The sequence below is a fragment of the Phyllostomus discolor genome, chromosome 6 (assembly GCF_004126475.2).
Source record: "Phyllostomus discolor isolate MPI-MPIP mPhyDis1 chromosome 6, mPhyDis1.pri.v3, whole genome shotgun sequence".
NCBI lineage: Eukaryota > Metazoa > Chordata > Mammalia > Chiroptera > Phyllostomidae > Phyllostomus > Phyllostomus discolor.
This window is the reverse complement of record NC_040908.2, coordinates 35,670,153-35,694,404: the sequence shown is the minus strand read 5'-3', so window position 1 is coordinate 35,694,404 and position 24,252 is coordinate 35,670,153. Positions and strand designations below refer to the sequence as shown.

The window sequence follows — 24,252 nt, the reverse complement described above, 5'->3', positions numbered from 1 at the left end:
TAAATGTTACTTCATTTCTTTTATTAATCCATATACAATTACTTGTCTTCTGGTTTGTTGAAGCAATAGGTCAGACAACATTTGCCACAATAATGTCTGTCAAAGTGGCTGGCCATAAAAACTCCAGCACCGCATTCATCTGAAGGGCACTCCCGACGAAGGCGGCTGATTTTGCCATTCTCATCCACCTAAAATGTACAAGCCTGCTGTTAAGATAATCTTACAAAATATTTCAAAGTCTAATTTAAGTGACTCAAAATATTTCGTTTTATAATCACACAATGGTAGTTTTTTTATTACCTATAAATGAAAGCATCCCAAATCCTCACCAGTAATCACTACAACACATATAGGTATGTTCAGAGCTCATTCAAGTCCAGCCTTGAAATGGAAGTGGTACAGGGCTAAGATGTGAACCCAGATCTGACTTCAAAATCAAAAGCCTAGTTTGCAACGAGGAGCTAAAAGTAAACCATTATCAAAAGCTTGCTCAACTATTAATCAGGAAAAACTCTCGTACTGAAGAGTTTGAAACCAGAGATGCCAACAAAATGTATTAATCTAGCCCTGACCATGTGGCTTGGTTAGGCCTAGCGCTGCAAAGCAAAAGGTCAGCAGTTCATTTACCAGTCAGAACACATGCCTGGATTGCAAGTTTGTCCCCCATGAGAGGCAACCAATCAGTTTATCTCCCTCTTTTTCCCTCCCAACCCTCTAAAAATCTTTTAAGAAAATTGTTAACCTAATCAGGAAAATTTTTTTTAGTATTTTTTAGAGAGAGGGAAAGGGAGGGAGAAAGAGAGGGAGAGAAGTGTATCAGTGGGGGTTGCCTCTCGCACATGCGCTACTGAGGGCCTGACCAGCAAACCCAGGCATGTGCTCAGACTGGGAATGGAACCAGTGACCCTTTGGTTCACCGGCCAGCACTCAATCCACTGAGCCACACCAGCCAGGGCGCAAAAATTTATTTTTAACAAATTGGTTCAATTTCAGCTGATTTCTTTTTTAAAAGATTTATTTTTAGAGAGCGAGGAGAAACATCAATTAGCTATCTCTCAAATGCTCCCAACATCTGGTCCACAACCTTGGCACATGTCCTGACTGGGAGTCCAATCAGAGACCTTTCCATTTGCCAGATGACACCCAACCCACTGGGCCACACCAGTCAAGCCTCAACTGGGTTTCTTTTGATTCACATTATTTGTATTTCTTCTTTCGTAAACTGTATATTCACTGTTCATTTTCCAATGGAGATATTAATCTTTATTTCCACTGGAACTCTATTGTATATGTTGCAAATACTTCCCGTTCATCTTTTGCCTTTTCACGTCATTCAAGTTACTGATTAAAAAGCACAGTATAATTTTTTAATTTGATGTACTAATATTTTTCCTTTAGACTTTTTCCCAATTCAGTTTTTCTTTCCCCAACTCCAGGTTTTTACAAGACTCATGTGTTCTTCCAGTTTAGTATAGCTTAATTTTTCTACATTTAACTCTTCAATCCTAAGGCTCTATTATCATTTTCCTCCAGCTATTCCTAGATTATTTACTAAGTGATTGTTTTCCCAGAATTAAAATGCTACTTTTCAAATACAAAATGGCCTGATGCTTGAGAAATAAAGAAAAAGGCTCACTTTGTAGTATTTCAGGACAGCCAGCTTAACCTTCTTTCTCTTATGCTTATTCTTCTTGGGAGTAGTGTAAGACTTCTTCTTCCTTTTCTTAGCACCACCACGAAGTCTCAACACAAGATGAAGAGTGGACTCCTGTTAATGAAACACAGCACAAAACAGGCTTTAAAAACAATCACATTAACACCCATGCTCCATTCAGAACAGAAAACTAGCACCACACATCTGATCAGATGCAACAGGAAGTACACAACCAACAGATGAGGAAGACTTGGAGGGGTGGGTCCTGATTCTTAACTAGTTTCTAGGGAGATTAAGTAACATTAAATTATATCATGGGATGCAATCCGCAAAATCCAGGGTGTGAAAACTAGAGCAGGTGCTTCTCAAACGTTAGGGTAAGCATTATCTGGGAAATCGTACCACTTTAATGCTAATCTTCTGACTTATGTGTACTTGACAAGAATTTTAACATCAATTTATACTTAAAGAGCTGATAGTTTCAACTAACAGACCTTTTGAATATTGTAGTCAGACAAAGTACGCCCATCTTCCAGTTGCTTGCCAGCAAAGATCAGCCTTTGCTGATCAGGAGGAATTCCTAATAAAATAAGAAAAAAACTAAGTTACAACAGAACCACCTTCTGCTCAAGGTGTACAAATAATCCTGAATCAAATGGCACTAATAGCTGTTAAGAGTTCTTACAGCAGACTAAGCATAATTTTAAATGTTCACATTTTACTTTAATGTAATCACTAACAATACTTAATACATTAATATAATCTTCATTTCGCAAAAAACGGGGTAGAGAAATAGGTCATCCAATTTCACATATGTGCAATGCAATGGAGTGTGGCCCCACGCTCATAAACGTTTGTCTACCTCCTTACTCCAAAAGCATTTATTTCACACGTCAATCTGACCTCTCCCCACCCCGCCAAGAGCAGGTCTGTCTAGCACCTGCAGGGAGGCTGGAGCGTCTGGGGATTAGTACTTCTGAACTTGAAATTACTTGCCTTCCTTATCCTGGATCTTGGCCTTTACATTTTCTATTGTATCCGAGGGTTCAACCTAAGAGTTTTAAAATGCAAACGTATTATTGACACAGTAAGAAACTATAATACACGCTCACTTCAATTTGACGGTCAGCACAGAACCGCGGCGCGCGGGCGGCCGCAGCCGAGCCAACCCCGCACCCGGTGACCGGGCCACCTCCCAGGGCTGCGGGCGAGCACACTCCCTCAGACCCGCCCGGGGCCGGACACACGTGCTCGCGCGCACCGGCCCGGCGCCTGCCGCCCCATCGCGGGACCCCGGCTTTGCCCGCCGCCAGAGAGGCGATAAGCTCAGACTTCAGGCCTGCAAAACCAGTCCCGGGGCCCTGCTCGGCCAAGAGCCCTCCATTCCGTGCCAGGTTTCGGAACCCAGGCTCAGAAACACGTTCTAGGCAGAAAGCAGCGCGGGTGCCGGAATCCACCTCGCGGCCTTACTCAGACCTCGGCTCCCTCACACCACCTGGCCCGTACCTCGAGCGTGATGGTCTTCCCCGTAAGGGTTTTCACGAAAATCTGCATCTTGGCGGCGATTCCACCTGAGGTAGAGGAAATGGAAGAGACGGATTAGAGACACGGACACAGAAGAAGGAAATGGATAGGCCGCCGACTAGGCGGCGCCCGAGAAGCACACACTCACCGCAGATGGCGGAGCGGAAAGGGAGAGCGCGGCCCAGGCCCACAGGGTTTCCCGGCGCCGCCGCCGGAGGCCCCACCCCTTAGGCGACCGCACGCAATGCCTGACGGCTCTCACAGCGGCTGTCTAGCCACGTGCCGAGCTAGCTCGGGACCCTCACTTCTTCTATTTTGGACTTATTTCTCACCTTTATCTCCAGAATTCTCTCGGGATAATAAACTTAAAAAGCTTAAAAATGTCGTTAAAAGGCTTTTCTCATACAGTGAACGTGGCTAAGAGGGGTCTTTAAAAGAGGGTGGTATTGAGGGAGCCTCAAGAGGAAAAGGAGGAAATGGAAGTGCCTCCTGGGAATTGTAGTTTTTCCACTGCTTTCTTCGGGGTGGAACTACTTGTCCCAAAATGCAGTTCCACACGCTGGGTTCCCTAGTTACTGTCTCCAAGCACTGGCGTCGGGGTTTGGTGGAAAGGATTAGGGTGAGGAGGGAGGATGGGTGAAGCGGAATAACGCTTTCAGAGAAGGTGGAAACGGGTCGGAAATGACTCGGAGGAAAGGGTAAGAGGCTGGGGAAGCGTAGTGGAACGAAAGTATCGTTCTCTAACTTACAGAGGTGGTTAGAGGTCGAGGATCAGCCCGTTACCACCGGCTGCTCCTTGGGCCTGCAAGGGAAAGGAGTTCCTGTGGCCAACTTAAGGCAAACCGAAAAATAGGTGATATCTTCCAAAAGCGCGGGTTCACCTTTTTTTTGCTCCCTCGCCCCCCGTAGCCCCTCCTCGCCCCTCCTCGCCCCTCCTCGCCCCTCCTCCCTCGCCCCTCCTCCTTCAACCCCCACGGCACTGCGAGTGTAAGGTTTCTGGGCCTGATTTGTCGTGTGAAACGGTTTAATATGTTGGGAGTCCTAGGACCGGTTTTCAAATTTTTAAATGAAGCCATACTGGAAAGAAATCAGTGGAAGGGTTATTTAGTTGTAAAATTTCCAAATTTGTACATTGTGAGTGGAGGTGAAGGTCCTAAGAGGAAGACTTTGGAGTATGAATAGGATGTCTCCTGGCAAGGCGGGGCAAATAATGACAAGGGAGTTCTGTCCTTACCTTGGCCCTTGCCCACTGTACAAACCACAGAATCTTTTCTAATGTACCCTCCTAATGCCATCTCCTTTTACTCCATGTCTTCCCCTCTGTCCCTAATCCCCAAATTTTGGCCTCCTTAATTTTCTGGAAGTTTTCAGTATCTAACTTCTAACCTGTCTCTAGTCTTTCTCCTTCTCTAACCCCGCTTCACTTTTGTCTCCAAAATATTCTAGAAAGTAAAAAGATCATGTCATTATTCTACTTCACCTTCAGGATAAAATCCAAATTCTTTAGTGTGATATTTATTCAGCCTCTGCCTCCCTTACATCCTAATCTGCCAAACCTATGACTCACTTTGTACTATTGAGCTAATTGAAGTTCCTCACTTACTTATGCTCTCTCATGCTTTGGCACATCTGAAGAATCCATTTCTTGTTTCTGTAACATTCTTTATCCCATACTCTTCCAACTAGTCTCCACCTTTACAAAACTTGAAAGAGTTGTGTATACTCATTGTCTCCAATTCCTCCCCTTTTATGGGCTGAACCCACTCCTGTCAGCCTTTTGTCCCCACTATTCTAGTGGAGTAGCTCTTGTGGTCACTAATGACTTCCATGTTGCTAAATTTGACGGTCATTTAATCTTACATGTTCTGTCAGCAGCATTTGATGCAGTTGATCACTCCCTCCTTCTCGGAAACACTTTCTGCACCTGACTTCCAGAATATCCCTCTCACCTCTCCCTCCCTGGATACTCTTTTATAGGCTCTTGTGCTGCTTCCTCTTGAACTACCAGACCTCTGCACTTTGGAGTTATCTCCCTAAGGCCCAGTCCGTAGACCTCTGCTTTGTTTACATTTCCCAGGTCATTTTCATTCTATCTCACAACTTTTAAATACCATTTGTATGCAGAGGATCCCCTTGAACTCCAGCTTTACATATCCTGCTGTCTACTCAACATCCCTAATATGCAAGCCCGACTCTTAATCTCATGAAATTGCTCTTCCCATTTCCATAAATGGTACTTCCCATCTTCCTTTAGAATGTATAAGGCCAAAAACTTTATGGCCATCTTTGACTGCTTTCTCATACCTACAGCAAATCTTGGCTTTGTTTTAAATGTACATGCAGAACACTTCTCACCATTCCCACTGCTACCGTTCTGATTCAAGCCACTATTGTCTTTCTCCCAGATTACTGCAGTAGCCTCCTAACAGTCCTTCAGGCTTTGGTCCTTGGCTTCACAAAGCAACAAGAGGAATTCTTTGAAACTGTGAGTCAGCTGCCCTGGCCAGGTAGCTCAAGTTAGAGGGTCATCCTGACACTCCAAGGTTTGTGGGTCCAATCTCTAGTCAGGGCACATACAAGAAGCAACCAGTGAATGCATAAATAAGTGGAACCACGAATCGATGTTTCTCCCTCTCCTTCCCCCCACCCCTTTTTCCTTCCTCCTTCCCTCCCTCCCTTCCTTTCTTCCTAAAATCAATACATGAAAAAAAGAAAGAAAATGCAAGTCAGGTGTCACTCTTCTGCTCACAGCCTTCCGATGGCTTCCCACCTCACTCAGAGTTAAGCTTAAATTCCTGTTAAGTGAGGCTGTCCCTTCAGCACTGGAGTGCCTGGAGGCCACAATTGTCTTGTCAAGTCTGTCCAGCGAAAGGGCACCTTTTTCTAATCCGCACAAAGGTGCTCATGTGCCGGTAGTGGTCCTGCCTTCAAGGCTCTGAATCCCACATGATCTGCCTGTTACCTATCCTGACTTCATCTCTTCTCTTTTTCTCATTCTTTTCTAGCCTCGCTGGCCTTCTCATTGTTCCTCACACATGCTGTGCTGCCTTGAGGTCTTTGGACTTGCTGCTCTGCCTCAACTGCTCTACTCCCAGGAGGCTACATGACCCACTTTGATCAGATTTCGGAAATTTCACCTTATCAGTGAGGGCTTTTCTCTTTCCTAATTTAATGCCTTATATAATAGCACCCTCCCACCTTCCTTACTCTCTAGCGCTCCTTCCCAGTTTCATTTCTCCCCATATGACTTACCCCCATCTGTCATACTATATTTTTACTGTGTGTTGTCTGCCTCTCTACTTGAACGTTACTTCTGGGAGGCTAAGGACTTTGTTTTTTCAGTGCTATGTCTCTAGCATTTAGGATACTGGCAGACATGCAGAAGGTGCCTCTAAACATTTATTGAATAAATAAATAGAGCGCAACTCAAGCATAGCCCTAGACGTGGTTCCTTTGGTGTTGTCCCATGTTTTCCCGCCCTCTCCCACAGACAAGTGGGATGCCCCTCTCTGTCACACTGCCTTCTCTGCTCCGTAGAGGGGCTCTTTTAAGCAAACCCAGTAGACTAGTCTGGGAACATTTGTGATTTGTTTTCTCTGTATCCCGAAGTGTCCAATATGAATGAATGAGTGAAATGTAATCTGAGTTGGTTTATGTAACTCAGTGGCATTTTGTAGATGCTGAGAAACAATCACTTCAACTGTGTTAGGATGTCATGTCTTCTGAGAGATAACTGCTCAGTGATTATTGATTATTGAGGAAATATTTGGTACTTACTCTGCTAGAAACTGCTATGCACTGGAATGCATATGGGTGGGGAAGAATAACTGGGAATGAGAATATTTTGGTTCCTGATCTTATTAAACTTACAGCCTATCAGGAAAGACTATTTACCAAAATGGAGAAGTTGTTAAACTTTTAATATTAGGTGAGAAAATTTAGGATATGAAACTGAACGAGAGTGATCCTAACTTTTATAATTATGAAAATTGGACCTACCTAGTATGGCTCAGTGGAGTGAGTACAGGCCTGCAAATCAAAGGGTCACTGGTTCGATTCCCAGTCTAGGGCACATGACTGGGTTGCAGGCCAGGTTCCCAGTGGGGGGCACACAAGGGGCAACCACACATTGATGTTTCTCTTTCTCTCTTCCTCCCTTTCCTTCTCTAAAATAAATAAATAAATACAATCTTAAAAAAAATTGGAAGGAGATATACCAAAACATTAAATAGTTGTTATGTTTTAGGTGGTGGAGTTCTGAATAATGTTTGGATTTTCATTATGTAATTTTCTTTGGTTTATATTTTCCAAAATTTATGCTGGGATTATATACTTCTGTAAAGGGGGACGGGGGGAGGAGGGAGGAATTAAAACGTTTTGCTTGCTAGACATTTTTAAGCAAGCGTGGGCTGTGTCTGATGTTAATGGGACACGATCTCAGGAACAACTGCTGTGCCCAGCTCTAGCTGGTTAGCGATTCTTTCCTGAGAGCAGTAGGATGGAGCTGCTTGAAATCTGTACTCAGAAAGGTACCTGTGGTGATCTTTGACATCATTGATGGATGCCGTCTAGAAAAAGTCTGACATGTTACTTTTCAGTTAATACACTCATATTAAAGATAAGCATCATAATCAAGTTTATTCTCAAAGTAAATGCACGAATTATTCATAGCTGTTGTGCACCAGCTGACTGTGACTTGGCCAGGGAGGCGTGTGGGTAAAGAAGTCTTCGACCTTGCTTGTGCCATCAGGAGGCTTCCAAACTTGAGTTCCCATGTGAAACAGATAAATAGAATGCTAAACCTTCTGTTAGGAAGTGTTGAGTGTTGAGAAACCATCACTCATAGGATGTATGCATTGCATGGTTAGTAATAGTTCTTTATTGGTATTTCTATCCCAGAGGGATAGCATGTGACAGTAGAATAGATTAGACCTTTTAATTCATAGGGTGAAATATTTATCTCAGAGATCTGTGAGATTTTTTTACTCATTTTAGATGACTATTTGCCTTAATTTATTTTAAGCATTAGATTAATTGATGGCCTTTTTTTTTTTCCTTTCAGGCTTATCAAAGTTTTGGCATTGTTGCAAAAGCAAGTCAAGACTTAACTTTTCTCTGGTGAATGAGTATGCAGATTATGACATGTCGGTTCAAGAAATAAGGAAACATGCAGTTCTCCCTCCTATCATTAGTAGAAGTGACAAGGAATTTTTGGAAAGCATGCAAAGATACATAATTACAGAAACTGAAAGAGTGGGCTGTAATGAGGAAGGACCTGCTGATGAATATTACATCATATACCGAAATGTTTTTGATAAGGTATCATAATCTCTTAAGACAATGGGATTTTCATGGGGAAGAAAATGGTCTTTCTGGACAACTAATATTCCTGTGTTAGCAACACCAGTGCTTGTTTGACTCCATCTGTCAATTTTGAGATGTTTTCCATCTTGTTTGAAATGGGTGGGGAAGATGCCATGCTGCATCTATTACTAGACAGTTACTGAGTGATTCGACTGTTTTAGCTAAAGTAAAGGCTATCAGGTGTTTTTTCTTTTATCAGTTTTTGAGCAACACCTAGCTGTGCCTTCTAATGACATTTTGACCTTCCATCTGAAAGTATTATCTGATACGTGAGGGGCTGCCTTGGTGGATTAGTCATTAAGGAATATATTAGGTGAATATTTAAAGGTAGTGTTTTGAATAGGTTTCATAAATATCAAGAATCATGCTGAGACTCTACATTGTGAAACTGACAAAGGAAAGTCATCATAACTGGGACATGCTTGACTTTGAATGTTCAAATGCTGACACTTGTCCAAGTCACATGAAGAGCTATCTGCTCTAAGTTAGTATAGTTATAGTAAAGTCATATTGGGGGTAGTTTTGGTAAATTTTTTTGACTATGCGATTCACTTGGACTTTATTAATGCAGGTTCACTTGGTGTTTGTTAATGCAGATTTAATCCAAATCTATGCTAACCTAATAACAATACTAATCACTCAGAAACAATCAGTAATAACATTACATGAAAGAATTGGAGGAAATGAACTCCAGTTCCAGAGTCTCAGTCTGCGGGTCCAGGAGACAGCGTGGTGGGCAAGGGAGCCATCAGCACCTGCCAAGGAAGAATCTCCAGGGCCAGGTGGGCAGCAGGGCAGAGAACTCTAGCAGCCAATGCCAAGGGAGATCAGCGTGGCCTGGAGCAGCACTCTGGTGTGTGGTGCTTGGCTGTCTCATTTTGGTAAATTTAATGCTTAGAGAAAAGATACGGGATTAAATAAAAGATAATATCTACACCTACAGCCCTTTTCTCCCTACCCTCAATATTTCCATTTGGACTATTTGTATATCGTACAATTATAAATTGTACATTTGTACCTTACGAAGAATCCTATTCTTCATGGCTAAGAGGAGATCTGAAATATAAATCTTTTGGTACTTACAGAAACTTGTCTACTAGCTTCCCAATAAAAGTCCCTGCCTTTCCATTTTCACATTGCTCCAGCCCATGGCATTATTAATAAACTATTAATGACTGCCTTCTCTAACCTTCCTTCACTTGTGTAAGGATCCAGTTGAGCAGAAGATGAAAGTATCAACTTGTATCTCTAAGTACTTGATATCAGAGAACAAATAACAAATTTTATTTAAAATCAAAGATGGAGTATTTGACCTGGAGAACCATGCCTGAATCAAAGCCAGGAGGACCTGGGGCTCATAACCAGAGTTGAGGGTGGGTTGTAGAAAGAGTCAAGGACTTAGTAAGCAAAGAAGAGTGAGCTCCATAGAAATGGTGAATTATCGAGGCAGCTGGACTCTGGAAAGTGACTGGTCTTTTGTGTTTGTGGTAGCATGTTGTACAAGTAGTCTAGATCCACATACAGAAGCTGAGGTGGAACAGATACCACCCCTCTTCTCCCACAGGCCCCAGTACCTGGTAAGTGTGGCTCAGTTTTCTTGGGTTTAATGGAAGCTACGATTCAGGACTCTCAAACTTGAATGCTGGTAGAGGTGGGGAAGGTCATGTGGAAGAGTTAAGTGGGGTGGCTATGAGAGAATAAGGAATCGTGGAGGACAGTGGTAAATGAAGAACCAACTAAGTCTAATGCTCCAGCTGATTCTTCCCACTGAGGAATGATGGTTCCATGTTGGTGGATTTTTCATGGTTTTCATAGAAAAGCTAGAAATATGATTTTCAGGTGAAATTTCCTAAATTTTAAAATAGTTTGTGGGTCAAGCAAAACTATTCTACTTGTGGCATGCCTCTCTGTCTCCTTTATTTTGATGCACAATCTCTGCGTTCTCAAAGGTTCCCACGAGTGTCTTCTGGCATCTATTTCTTCTAGCAGACAGATACAGGAGCTGATCGATGTATTGCCACAAGTCTATTTTCTGTCCATTAATGTATCTGAGTTGGCTTGGATTGTTGTAGTACATCCCAGAGGTGTGTGGAGTGGAGGATGACCGGGAACAGCTTAATTTGAAAGACCACAGAATAATGGCTTCTATTTCATGATGGGTTGCTGCGTGGCAGGCCTCCTGATTTGGTTTGATAGGTAGTATGGTCATGTCAGAAAGACAACCAGTATTGCCCCTCAGACATCCTCTCCTGGTACTTGCCATTGATCCATAATCCCCTCACATCATTTCTTTAGAGACCAGATGGCCTCCTGGAAAATTTTTTCCCAGATATTGTCTAGTTAACAGAAAATTAATGGGGGGGGGGGGGTACCAGAGACTAGAGCCAAAGCAGAGGTAGAAAGCATAATTGTGGCTTTCAGAGAAAATTATGGATTGATCACATCTCTTCTCTTTACCTGCCATTCCCTTCTGAAATCCTCATGAGCACAATTTGGAGATCATAGATTATTTGTAATATTTTAAGACATATTTTAAATGTTTCTTATTTATTTTTGCATGGGTAATGCATATGAAAAAAAGAGAGGAAGAAAGAAAGAAAAGAAAGAGAGAGAGAGAGAAAGAAAAGAAAGAAAAGAAAAGAAAAGAAAAATGTACACTAGAGAGTCTGATTGTTTTCATATCAGACCCTCTTTCCCTTTCCTTCTCTGCAGGCATCCACTGTTTCCGTTTTCCTCCATTGTTCTCCAAGCATAGTCTGTGCTTAAACGCCACTGGAAACCATGAGTGTATAGTGATGAGGGGTTTCCTACATTACTTGATATATTGAGCATAGACATGCCATTTGAAAACTGAGTATTTGAAAACTGAGTGTTGATCAACCAGTAGGAGCTAATAGGTTAGAAAAACAAGGAGGTGAAGAGAGTCCAGGATTTCAAGATCTGAATGAAGTCAGAGACTGGATTTGGAGGTGGTAAGGGATGATGTTAAGTATGTATAAAAGATCCAGAATTGGGATAATTAGACCTGGTACTGGTTTTAAGTGACATTGTACAATATATGTATTCATTCCAAGTAGAGAAAAATATGATCTTTTTCTCTAGTATTTAAGCTCATAGTACTATAATGATTCACAAGGAGCACAATTCAGGAAATACTGTCTTTAATACACAGTCATATTTGTACAAACACTAAATTTATAAAATTTTAGACTTCTAATTGCTCATCTTGTTTTATTTAAAAAGTTATCTAGCCCTGGCTGGTGTGGCTCAGTGGATTGAGCACTGGCCTGTGAACCAAAGGGTCGCTGGTTCAATTCCCAGTCTAGGGCACATGCCTGGGTTGCAGGCCAGGTCCTCAGTTGGGGGCATGTGAAAGGCAACTACACATTGATGTAGTTTCCTTTCTCTCCCTCTCTTTCTCCCTCCCTTTCCCTCTTTCTAAAAATAAATACAATCTTTAAAAAATAAAGATACAAAACAATCTATAATGCTGTTTGCAAGGCTTTTGATCCATAATGTTCTAGAAAAAAATTCAGTAGCATAGGCAGAAAAATCGTATTTCAGGTAATAGAATATGTCACTGCGTACAAATCCATTCTTACTTCAATCAAAAAAGAATACGATGCCTTTATTGAGAGAATAAAGAAAGACCAAAGAACTGCATTTCATCTCTATGGAAAACTTAAAGTTTTGGCAGCAGAGCCCACAACATTGGTATATCACAGGAAAAGGACAATCCAACTTGAAGCAAAGTGAGTATATTAGTAAATAGCCTGAAAAGTGATAATTGTTAACTTGGCTATATTAACTAGCTGGTGTAACTATAACCAGTGGTTCTCAGTCTTTTTGAAAAATAATTTTATTTTAAAGCCATGTTTTCATGTTACCTTTCCTACCAGCTTGAAATAACTGTATTTTTTACTTATAATTCTGTTTGAGAATGTTATGTTTCAGGAAAATTGGAGGTGTGTTGTAATATCACAAACTGAGGGTTGTAAGTAGTTGCTCCAGGTAATTTCTTGTGTGGGAGATTTGATAGTGCAATTTCATGGTTACCCTCTGAATTAGATCACTTAGTTCTGTGATGCACAAAGGTAAGTAAACCTTTGCATTGGTAAGTAAACCCAGAGCATTGCACTGGGAGAAGGTGCATGCTCATGCTTGTTGAATAGTCTCGCTTCCAGTGTTCCTTCTATTTGGTAAATGATGGGTACATTATTTTGATAGATAATTTCAAATCAACTTGGAAAATTATTCAAAATCTGACCTGGTAATATGGCTGGCTAGATGTTGGATCTTCCTATTGGGAAAAAATGCTATGTAAAAATACATATTTTTAAAATCTTCCCAAAAGCAACAGGAAGCTGACAAGACAATAAGTGATTTTCAGGCAGGATCATAACAGGAGACCAAAGAGGAACACTAAAGCTTCTATGGCCCTGAGAGTATTTATTAAAACTAGTGATCATGAACTTCCGTGTTTAGCATGGCACAGGGGGACAAAGAGAAAGCCCAGGATCTTCCCAAGGGGTGTAGTCCACTGGGAAATCCTCCCTGTAGAAAGCTGGGATGATAAAGGGTTACACCCTTGCTGAGTGAACCAAGGGTAAGTGTCCCAGCCTTGGGGGACTGCATGGAAAATAACCTTCCGCTCAGCAGACTGCTAATGGGAACAGGGCTTATTTTGGGGGTGATGAAATGTTTTGGAACTAGAAATGGTAGTGGTTGTACAACTTTGAATATACTAAAATTCACTGAATTGTATACCTTACATGGGTTAATTTTAAAGTATATGAACTATATCTGAATAAAGCTATTATAAAAAAAGACATGGAGGATAGAGTGGAAAAGTCATGTGTAATCACATCTCTGAGAGACTATAATATGGGTCAGGGACAATATTTGAAGAGATAAAGGCTGAGAATTTTCTAGAACTGATGAAAGATAGCAATTTACAAATATAGGGGGCCCAAAGAATCCCAAGTAAATAAGAAATACTTAACTAGATTTATTATAGTGAAATTGACAAAGATAAAGAGATCACAAAAGTAGCTACAGAAAGGGCCAATCATTAGATACTTTTTTGAGGGTGGAAATTTAACATTTATTTTTTAAATTTTTTTATCGTTGTACAAGTACAGTCATATCCATTTTCCCTCCAATACTCCCAGCCCCGCTCCCTGCCCCAGCCATCCCCACCTCCCACTCAGTCTCACCTGTGGGTCAGTACGATAGCTCTTCATCAGATACAAAGCGACGACTGAGGTCCATTTATGCAGGGTGTGCAAATACAACTGTTATTAAGGATCAGTTAAGTTCATTGCTAACATCTGCACCCATGTTCTAATGTAGTGTGAAAAGGCTTGGAACACTGGAGCAGGACTGATGGTCAATGAATTTAGACTGTTGGATGTACAGTCTGAGTTTGTGCAAGTCAACCAGAGATAATGGGAATCAATAATAAGATTTCTGTTAAAAAAGGACAAGAAATGCATTATTTGCCTTTTCAATAGTTTGCATTGATAGTTTATCCCCCCAATTTGCCATTTGACATGATCTCATGAATAATAATAAATTTATCTATTATCAATTACTGTTTTAATTGGAAAGAATATGTTAGCTTTGTAAATTTTTAGACTGAAAAAGGAGTTTTTCATGGGTTTTGATAATGTTTTAAATGTTAAATTATATGTCCCTTAGAGAAGGGACATAAAGGAAAGAATAAACAAATGGGATCTTGTCAAAATAAAAGGCTTCTGCACAGCTAAAGAAAACAGCATTAAAGTGAAAAGAACCAACCACATGGGAAAACATATTTGCCAGTGATACCTTGGCCAAGGGTTTCATTATACTAAGTGAAATAAGCCAGGCTGTGAAAGACAAATACCATATGATCTCACCTATAAGTGGAACCTAGTCCATAGTTAGATACTTTTCAACGTGTTACAGCCTATATTGGGACTTCGTTGCTTTTTTTTGACTGAATAATGTCCCATTGTATGTATGGACCATATTTTGTTTTCTTATCTGTTGATGAATACTTGCACTGTTTCCACCTTTGGCTGTTGTGAATTTTGTCACTATGAACATTCACATACAAGGATCTATTTAGGTCCCTGCTTTCAATTCTTTTAAATGTCTGTTTACTTTTAACATTGCTTTTTTTTTCACAAGCATAGTGTATTTGGATGAAATCCAAAAGATATTTTATTTCTACAGTCTTTCTTCAATAAACACTTGTTCTGAGCAATCTGTAGTTACCAAGAACTCCAGAAACACATGCAGACAGCAGTTATATACCGATAGGCTTGTTTTTAACTTGCCAAAACCCTGTGACATCTATGTATTTAATTTATTTTAATCTGTTATTTTCTCCCTTAGCCAACATGTCAGTGATAAGCTAGAAAGAAAACTGCATATAATGCTTAAAAGTTTATTTCTTCTTCTTGCTCTTTAAGATTCCCATTTCAGGAGTAACTCAGTTTTACCTCAAAGAAGTGCTATCATTCTTTTAGCTCTATGACCAAAATTACCATATTTTTGCCATGTATAATGCACTCCCATGCATAGTGCATGCCCATGTTTTTGGCCTAAGCTTTCAGGAAAAAAATCTTTCATTTTAATTTTTAATTCAAATTTTTTACTTATATTAAGAAACAAAACTGATTATTGTATCCTAGGGTTTTATTTTGCATATGGATATCATTATTGCTTTCTAGAGTTACACTTTTAATGCATAGGCATAAATAAAAGAATTAAAAACATTTATATAGATACAGAATTCGTACTACCCATGTATAATGTGCATCCTTATTTTTCCCTCAAACATGTGAGCAAAAAAGTGCGTTATCTTAGCAAAATATGGTACTAGAGTTGGCTAAATAATGGCTCCTAAAGATATCAGGTCCTAATCCTGGGAACCTGAAATGTTACTTTATTTGGGGAAGGGGTCTTTGCAGATGTGATTATATTAAAGATCTTGAGACAGGGAGATTATCTTGGATTATCCAGGTAGGCAGTCACAAGTGTCCTTATAAGAGAGGGGCAGAAGGAGAGTTAACCCAGGCAGCAGCAGAGATAGAAGTGATGCAGCCTGAGAAGGCCTGTGGCCCCCAGCAGCTGGAAGAGGCAAGGCCTGGATTCTCCCCGAGAGGGTCTAGAGGAAGCGTGGTCCTGACAACACTGTTTTGGGCCCAGTGATACTGGTTTCCGGCCTCCAGGGTTGTGAGAGAATATATTTCTGTTGTTTTAAGCCACCAGATGGTTATTTGGTATATGGTTATTTGCTATGGCAACTCTAAGAAACGTATACAATTACTTACAAAAATAAGCTTTATTTTATTTTAGTTTTTATAGAAAAATAATTTTAAATTGCAAATGTAATTTTCAACTAAAGGGAATAGACACAGTACTCTGTGGCCAGATTATTATGTTTAACACTTATGAAGTTCCAATAAGGTTATGAATCATAGTGTTTTACTTTTGCCTTGAAAGAAAATTATGGTGAGTTTAGTAAACTTTGGCTGGGCACTGTTTTGTAAACGTCCACCTAAATCCATAATGGTTAAAAATGATAATTAACCTGTTTTATTATACATTTTATGGTTAAATAACTGTTAGTTGAAAGAAACATAAGAAAGCCTTTTTGTTTTTCAGAATGAGGGTTATTGAACATAATTCTTCAAAGATTCAAATGCAAATAGATGAAATAAAACAACTTAGGGCAGAGCGTGATATGAAAGAAGTAAAACATTTTTCTTTCTGCAAAAATCCTTCAAAACCTATTCCAGGTACTGTATTTTGTGTAAAATATTTGAAAGAAATTCTAACTGTCCCAGTTATTACTTATTACATGGATTTATACATGTAACATGTATAACTGGGGACAGTTAGAATTTATACATGCATAACTATACATGCATAACTTATTTATACATGCATACATATAAATAGCACATATAAATTAATATATATGTGCTATGTGTACATTTTCCAAGTATACCAGGACTTGATCCTTATTTTATAAAAAACTTGAGCCAGGATTCTAGGCAGAAACAAAGGAATAAGAAAACCCTAAAAGATTAAAAGAGTTCCAGTCTAATTGGATTATATAAAGTATAATAGTTTTTAGTGTGGTTTCTGGTCAGCATCAGCATTAACTGGGAACCTGTCAGAAATGCAAATTCTTTGGCCCTACTGCAGTTACTGTGTCAGAGCCCCAAGGGTGGGAGTGGAGTGGAGGTAGGGCTAGAGCCCAAGAGTCAGTGTTTTTAAATAGATTTTATTTATTTATGTTTAGAGAAAGGGGAAGGGAGGGAGAAAGAGAGGGAGAGAAACATCAACATTGGTTGTCTCTCATCCGTCCCCCACTGGGGGACCTGGCCCACAACCCAGGCATGTGCCCTGACTGGGAATCCAACCTGCGGCCCTTTGGTTCTCAGGTCAGCGCTTAATCCACTGAGCCACACCAGCCAGGGCTCCAAGAGTCAGTGTTTTAACAAATTCTCCAGGTTATTCTGATGTACTTAAAGTTTGAGAAACCATGGTATATGTAATACATGTAAAAACTATAGTGTATTAAGTTATGGTGAATGTTGTTGACTCATATTGATGTCAGCATTCACTGTTTCCTCATCTTCAGCTAAGCCTCATTTTAAGAAATTGTAGTGTACCCTGGAATTTATCCAGGGTGTTGAGAAGTTTGTATGATGAATAGAAAGGAATTACAAATATTCATCCTGCAGATAAGAAAGTCTTTGAGAATAGATAACTATATTCAAAACTCTTATGGATTTTAACTAGTGTTTATCCAGATGCGGAATCAATAGCTTGAAATATTAGGAAGGCAGATTTGTATTCAATGGAAGAAGCTATGTCTTGAAATAATGAGTTACTCCACACCACAGAATTTCAGCTGAGGTTGGATGATCAGCCTGTGTTCAGTGGAGGCAGGGACTAGATTTATTTTCAAAAATTAAAATTATGACTAACAAAATATAGATAAGATACATATGAGTTAGTACAGAATAACTAACAAATTGTTTAAATAATGAGAGGATTCAGAGTAAGGGAATGATTAAAATTGAGTACAATTAATACAGGGGGGTTCTGGAGAAGAATTTTGAGGTATGTCTTTAAAGGCAACAATTAGCGCTGACCAGTGTGCTCGGTTGATTGAAAGTCGTCCTGCAAAGCAAAGAGTTGCTGGTTTAATTCTCTGTCAGGGCGCATGCCATACGGGAGGCAATTGATGTTTTTCTCTCACATTGCTATTTCTCTTTCTCCCTCTCTTCCTCTCTCACAAACAAACATACAAACAAATAAATAAAATAAAGACACCAATTAGCCTGAATGAGAAGGGAAGTCATTTGAACTGTGTTGTTATGGATAATGTGTAAAGGAGCAATTAGAGGGAGAGGGGGCTAGAGATATGGCTGGCATTTTGTAAGCTTTTCATTGGAAAGAATAAACAGGTTACCCTGGGGTTAGCTCTAGTAGTTTAATGGATGCTTTGGTTAGAAATCACTGGGCAGAAATCCTGAATTGTTAGACAGAAGCTCTTAGCATTATTAAGTAACAGTGTTATTTAGGGGTTTGCAAGGTGCGGTGATGAAGTCATTAAGATTTTCTGTCTTAAGATACTAAGGTTTGGACAATCAATCTTTGAGTCTTAATTGATATGCGTAAAAACTGCTAGCTATCTAAAACTGTCTGCTAATTCTGTTTAATGTTCAGTAAACTACAAGTTTGTGCTACCATTTCTTAATTATATCTTGACACAGAGAACTCTCTGACCTACTTTGCTTTTGAGCACAAGAGTCCCACACATGGCTTGGCTTGTTTGATTTGACCCTTTTATCCATCCATAGGCATGACTCTGGAAGAATCTGTCAATTTAGATGCTCTCAATAAATACCTGAAACATCTTGAAGATAAATATGCAGAAATTAAACAATTAATGTCAAAAAAATATGTACCAGCTCAGAGAAAGGCACATTTAGAGGAGGAGATGATTGTGATATTAAAACGGCGAGATGAAGCTGAAAATACCAATAAAGAATTACAGTTTCGGTATGCAAGTTGATTATATATTTTTTAAGTTTGAAGCCTTTATTTATGTTTATTGTAGTGTTCTGCTATTTGACTTTAGGTTCAGTATGTTGGTGTTTTTTATCTTTACAGCCATCAAAGACTGCAGATTATTTTCTATGCACTCACTTCATGGGTGAAATCTGATATGAGCACCTCATTCCAAGACTTCATGAAGCAAATGGAGAAAACTAAAGATTTATATGGTAGTTTATCTATATATTTAATTAATACAAATAGTGGAAAAGAATATTCTTCCCTCTCCCCCACACACAGAAAGCAAAAGAGTGGGGATTTTCCTAGGCTGAGTTTAAGGAAAGCAAAAATACACTTATTTCTATTAGGTCTCTGTTACCCTATGGGAGTCTTCCTTCAACAGATAATTGGTAAAGAGTAGACTCGGTGAGCTGAAGAGATGATGCTTGAAAATGTGCCTTAAAATAAGGAAGAAAGGGAAAGGGAGGCTACTCAGTTTAGAAGAGATTGGTGCTAATAGAAACCGTGGCATTTAGTTGTTGGTATTAACCATCTACATGCCTATTATTTTCTATTGATTTTAGAGCCTTAAATGTTATCTGATGGCTCTTTCAATATTTGTAGGTGACCAAGGCATTGTTGAAGAACTGTGTGAAGACCCAAGCAAGGCAAAAGAAGCGGAAATTCTGCTTTACTACATTGAAAGGCAAATATTTTAAAAGCTTTTATTTTTCCTTATTAAAATAATGTTGCATTTATTTAATATGTATTTACATATTAATTCATATTTAATATTTATTTATTGTTTATTTAGCATTTTGATAAGCTGTAGCCTCTAGCTTTTGTATCTTTAAAATCTTACTCTGGTGGACAAATTAGAAAATAAGCTAGAATTTAAAAAAATAGATTCTTTTTTTTTTTAAAGATTTTATTTATTTATTTTTAGGGAGGGAAGGGAGGGAGATAGATAGATAGAGAGAGAGAGAGGGGGGTGGGGAGAGAAACATCAGTGTGCGGTTGCTGGGGGTTATGGCCTGCAACCCAGAAATGTACCCTGGCTGGGAATCGAACCTGGGACACTTTGGTTCCCAGCCCGCGCTCAATCCACTGAGCTACGCCAGCCAGGTAAAAAAATAGATTCTTTATGACAAAAATACTAGATTGGTAGACTAGGAAATATTTCAGAGACTATAGGTGGATTGCAGTGTTGATTTAACTTTTATTTATATTTTTCCTACATTGCTTCACCATCAACTTGATGTTACAAAATGTTTTTGAGAATGTCTTCTTGAGTCATCAGATTATCCTAACCAATCCAGGCTTTTTTTCTCATTATTTTTATCCTATGACATATTAAAAAGGCTTATTTTTGCCCAATACTTAAGTTATTATATATAGTGTATAACAGAGGCTCAAGGAAATTTAAGACTTTATTCATTAAGAAGTTAATTCAAAAAAAAAAAAAAAAAAGAAGTTAATTCATAGGCTAAAAGGTCAATATGTAATGAACGTATTTAATATTCCTAAGCTAATGTATTAAACAGTTTTAACTGTTTATTTGCATGTTAATATGATATAAATAAGGAGTGAAAATTATTTTGGGAGACACCAAAGCCTGTGTTATTTCCTTACATAGTATTCCTCTCTAAGTCTCCCAGCTTTAGATATGAGAGAAAACCCATAATGAGGTTAAAAGTTTTATTTATTTTGCATAATATTACTTTGGTGTTTTTCTCCTCTGGGGGGTTCCACATTTATTTGCAACACTGTGTAAATCATGTTTGCCCCAGGTTTATTAATTATAAGGTAAGGGCTGATTTGAAGACATTCTGCCTTAGGAAGAGGAGTGGAAGCTTAAGTTATTTGAACTATTATCTTTTCTTCTTGTGTTGGTCTCATATTTAACTGGGATTCTGATGCCTAGCAGAGCGACAGAGGCTTCTGAATACCAAGGACACCTGTTGATCTTCCAACTTGTCAGTCTTTGTGTTCAATTATTTCAATATTTCCCCTAGGTGAGCTTCTAAGCAGATTGCCCTTCTTTTCCCTGACTCCCCCTTTTATCCAGAGATGATATGGGAGAAAAAAACTCTGACCTCATTGTAATTCACTTCAAATTCTGTCCATTTTCTAAGGCTTGTATAAATACTATAGGAATAAAGTACAGGATCAGGGTCAAAGTCAGCTGGCAGGTGAGAGTTTTATTCTAAGGCTGTAAGAGTGACAGCAAACTAGAGAAAAAAATGAAAAAACATCTTACGGAGTGAATGAATCTAATTATAATTTATTAGATTTCCTTTTCTATATTACTATGCCACTATGTTTAGTCTGTATTAGGCATTTCTAATCAATTTTCTTTTTTGTATACTTTTTATAATGTATAATGAAATACAATGGCTGTAGGTTCAACGAATTAATCTCACTTGGTGAATACGAGAAGGCAATTTGTTTTGCAGCAAGAAGTCCTAGAAGAATTCTTCAAAACATTGGGACAGTGGAAAAATTTAAGGGTAAGCATAGAATTCTCTCAGAACCTTATGTATGTATGCAAATTTTACTCTTTCCCTGTGATAGAATGGGAAGAGCACTGAACTGAGGGACTAAAGATCTAAGCTCCAGTCTTATCTCTGCCATTTACTTAGTTTCCTTAGCTATAACATTAAAAGTTTGATTAGTTTTCTAAGTTAAATTATGAAATATTTTACATATACAGAAAAGTATAGAGAAACATAACAGCCATGTACAACTATCAAGATTTTTTTTTTAAAGATTTTATTTATTTATTTTTAGAGAGGGAAGGGAGGGAAGGAGGGAGGGAGAGAGAGAGAGAGAGAGAGAGAGAGAAAGAGAGAAACATCAATGTGCGGTTGCTGGGGGTTCTGGCCTGCAACCCAGGAATGTACCCTGGCTGGGAATCGAACCTGGGACACTTTGGTTCCCAGCCCGTGCTCAATCCACTGAGCTACGCCAGCCAGGGCTCAACTATCAAGATTTAATAAATGTTAGTATTTTGTCAAATTTGTTCCAGTTCTTTTTATTTTTTTAACTTTTAATATTTTTCTTTTTTATTGAATTTATTGAGGCAATGCTGGTTAACAAAATTATACAGGTTTCAGGGGCACAATTCTGTAATACACCATCTGGGCACTGTATTGTGTGTTCACCACCCCAAGTCAAGTCTCCATCCATTTATCCCCCCATACCCTCCTTTCCCTCCATGTACCCACTCTTCCACTTCCTTTTAAAAACAGCTCTGTTGTTGTAAGTTGATATACATTCAACAAATTATACCCATTTAAAGTATACAGTTTGATAAGTTTTGACATGTGTATCACCCCAAATTTCCCTCATTCCCCTCGAGGATCCTTTTCTCCCTCTACTTCTCACTCCACCCACCGTTCCCTCCACAGCTTCCCCTCTGGTCCCTAAGCATCCGCTAGTCTGCTTTGCATTTTCTAGTATTTTATATAAGTAGAATTATATAGTAGGTATTCTTTTTTGACTGGTTTCTTAAACTCGGCATAATTATTTTGAAATTCATCCATGTACTTATTAATAGTTTATTCTTTTTATTTATGAGTGGTATTCCATTGTATGACTATAAGTTCTTTATCAGATAAATGATTTACAAATATTTCCTCTTAATTTGTGGCATGTCTTTTCATTCTTTTAGTAGTATCTTTATTAAGGTTAGAAATTTTTAATTTTGTTGAAGTCTAATTTGAGAATTTTTCTTTTATGAATCGTGACACTGGCGTTGTACCTAAGAAATCTGTGCCTAATCTGTGGAGATGTTTCTCCTAAATTTTTATAAGGATTTTGTAGTTTTAGGTTTACTTTTAGGTCTGTGATCCAATTTGAGTTAATTTTTATATATGGTGCCAGGTACGGTACATGTCAAAGTTAACCCATCAGTTGGTCATTTGGGGTCTTTCCACTTTTTGGCTATTATGTGTAGTGCAGCTATGAGCATTTGTATACAAGTTTTTGTGTGGACATATGTTTTCATTTCTTTTGGTTAGACACTTGGGAGTGGAATTGCTGGGTTATACGGTAACTGCATGTTGATACTTTGAGGAACTGCTAAGCTGTTTGTGCTACTTTCCATTCCCACCAGCAGTGCATATGGGTTCCAGTTTCTTCCCATTTTTATCAGCACTCATTAATCTGTGTGAAGTGGTATCTCAGTGAGGCTTTGATTTCCATGTCCCTGGTGACTAACAAGGTGGAGCATCCTTTCGTGTATCTATTGGCCATTGGTATGACTTCTTTGGAGATATTACTCTTCTTTGCTCATTTAAAAATTGTAGTATTTATGTTTTTTATTAATGAGTTGTAAGAGTTCTTTCTGTGTCCTGGATAAAAATCTCTTATCAGATAGATGGTATTCAAATATTTTCTTTCAGTCTATTGGATTATCTTTTCACTTTCTTGATGCGGTTTTTTGAAGCACAAAATTTTTTAACCTTGATGAAGTTCAATTTATTCTGTTCTTTTATGGCTGTGCTTTAGCTGTTGAATCCAAGGACTCTGTCTAACTAAAGATCCTGTGTTCTCTTCTAAGAGTTTTATATATTTAGGTCTGTGATCTACTTTGAGTTAGTGTTTGTGCATGGTGGAAAGTAGGGGTCCAGATGCATTCCTTTGTATTGGGTACCTAGTTTCCTCAGCACCATTTGTTAAGAAAAAGACCTGCCTTTACCCATTGAATGTTATGGCTCCTTGTAGAAAAATCAATTGACCAGGGTTTATTCTATTCTATTGCTCTAAATTTTTATCCTATATCAGTATCATACGGTCTTGATTACAATAGCTTTCTACTAAGTTTTGAGATTGGAAGTGTCAGTCTATCTTTCTTTTGATTAATATTAGTGTAGTATATTTCTTATACTTTTAATCCATTTGTGTCTTTGTTTAAAGTCATTGTGTTCTAGATAACATACTGGATCCTACTTTTTTATACAATCTGAAAATGCAGTGTCTGGATCATTTATATTTAATGATTGTGACATTGTTGATTTTTATTTGCTTTCTATCTTCCTCAACTCTTCTTTGTTACTTTTTCTCTTTTTCTGCCTTCTTTTGGATTAGTTTAACTTTTTATGATTCCATTTTTTCTCCTTTGTTGATTTATGAGCTACAACGTTTTGTTGATTTATTTGGTTTTTGCTTTAGTGTTTACAGATTAAATCTTTAATTCATCACATTATATCACTTGATATATAAAAACAGAATATTTCTAAATTTTTATATTGGTAGCATATACCATTGTTTGATCTTTGTTCCTTTGTGTAAATTTATATTTCTATCTAGTATCATTTTCTTTCTGCTTGAAAGACTACCTTTAACATTTCTCACAGTGCAGGCCTGCTGGTAGTATATTCTTTCAGCTTTTTAAAGTTCCTTCAAAAGGTTCCGAGGGAGATTCCATCCCATGCTTCTCATTTAGCTTCTCGGTGGCTGTCAACATTTTTCGGTATTCCTTAGCTTAGACACATCACTCCAATCTCTGCCTTGGCTTTCATGTAGCATATAATGTTTAGTCATGATCCAAAATATAAAGTTCAATACATAAGCATTAATTAACAATTATAAATATATACTTTTATTTTTAATAATTTTTTTCTTTTTAAAAAAGATTTTAT

General features: G+C 38.5%; 2 protein-coding genes across 9 annotated transcripts in view; one reads left to right on the top strand and one right to left on the bottom strand.

Moving 5' to 3' along the window:
• Positions 1–3,421, bottom strand: RPS27A (ribosomal protein S27a). Its single transcript, XM_028515263.2, has 6 exons — positions 3,327–3,421; positions 3,161–3,225; positions 2,651–2,705; positions 2,149–2,234; positions 1,637–1,768; positions 1–188 (listed from the first exon to the last, which is right to left on the bottom strand). Exons 2-6 carry the CDS (start codon positions 3,206–3,208, stop codon positions 39–41), a joined length of 471 nt encoding a protein of 156 aa, XP_028371064.1. The 5' UTR covers positions 3,209–3,225; positions 3,327–3,421; the 3' UTR covers positions 1–38.
• Positions 3,422–3,696: 275 nt separating this feature from the next.
• The window catches only part of CLHC1 (clathrin heavy chain linker domain containing 1), a 37,506-nt gene continuing 16,950 nt past the window's right edge, over positions 3,697–24,252 (top strand). The window contains exons 1-9 of one of the 8 annotated variants that reach the window (XM_028517507.2): positions 3,762–3,876; positions 6,184–6,322; positions 8,241–8,497; positions 12,107–12,294; positions 16,199–16,332; positions 18,412–18,613; positions 18,725–18,837; positions 19,232–19,313; positions 21,011–21,117. In XM_028517507.2, the coding sequence (XP_028373308.1) occupies positions 8,321–8,497; positions 12,107–12,294; positions 16,199–16,332; positions 18,412–18,613; positions 18,725–18,837; positions 19,232–19,313; positions 21,011–21,117 (1,003 nt within the window). In that variant the 5' untranslated portion in view covers positions 3,762–3,876; positions 6,184–6,322; positions 8,241–8,320. Of the gene's footprint in view, positions 3,877–6,183; positions 6,323–8,240; positions 8,498–12,106; positions 12,295–16,198; positions 16,333–18,411; positions 18,614–18,724; positions 18,838–19,231; positions 19,314–21,010; positions 21,118–24,252 lie in introns of those variants that run through there. The other 7 variants (XM_036027970.1, XM_028517506.2, XM_036027971.1 and 4 more) reach the window with 7 other exon arrangements.

Bases quoted from the DNA above. Each gene is read 5' to 3' on its own strand.
- RPS27A (XM_028515263.2), bottom strand. From the start codon at position 3,208: ATGCAGATTTTCGTGAAAACCCTTACGGGGAAGACCATCACGCTCGAG. The intron at 2,706-3,160 runs GTACGGGCCAGG...TAAAACTCTTAG, and splicing joins GGAAGACCATCACGCTCGAG to GTTGAACCCTCGGATACAAT. The intron at 1,769-2,148 runs GTCTGTTAGTTG...TTTCATTAACAG, and splicing joins CTGACTACAATATTCAAAAG to GAGTCCACTCTTCATCTTGT.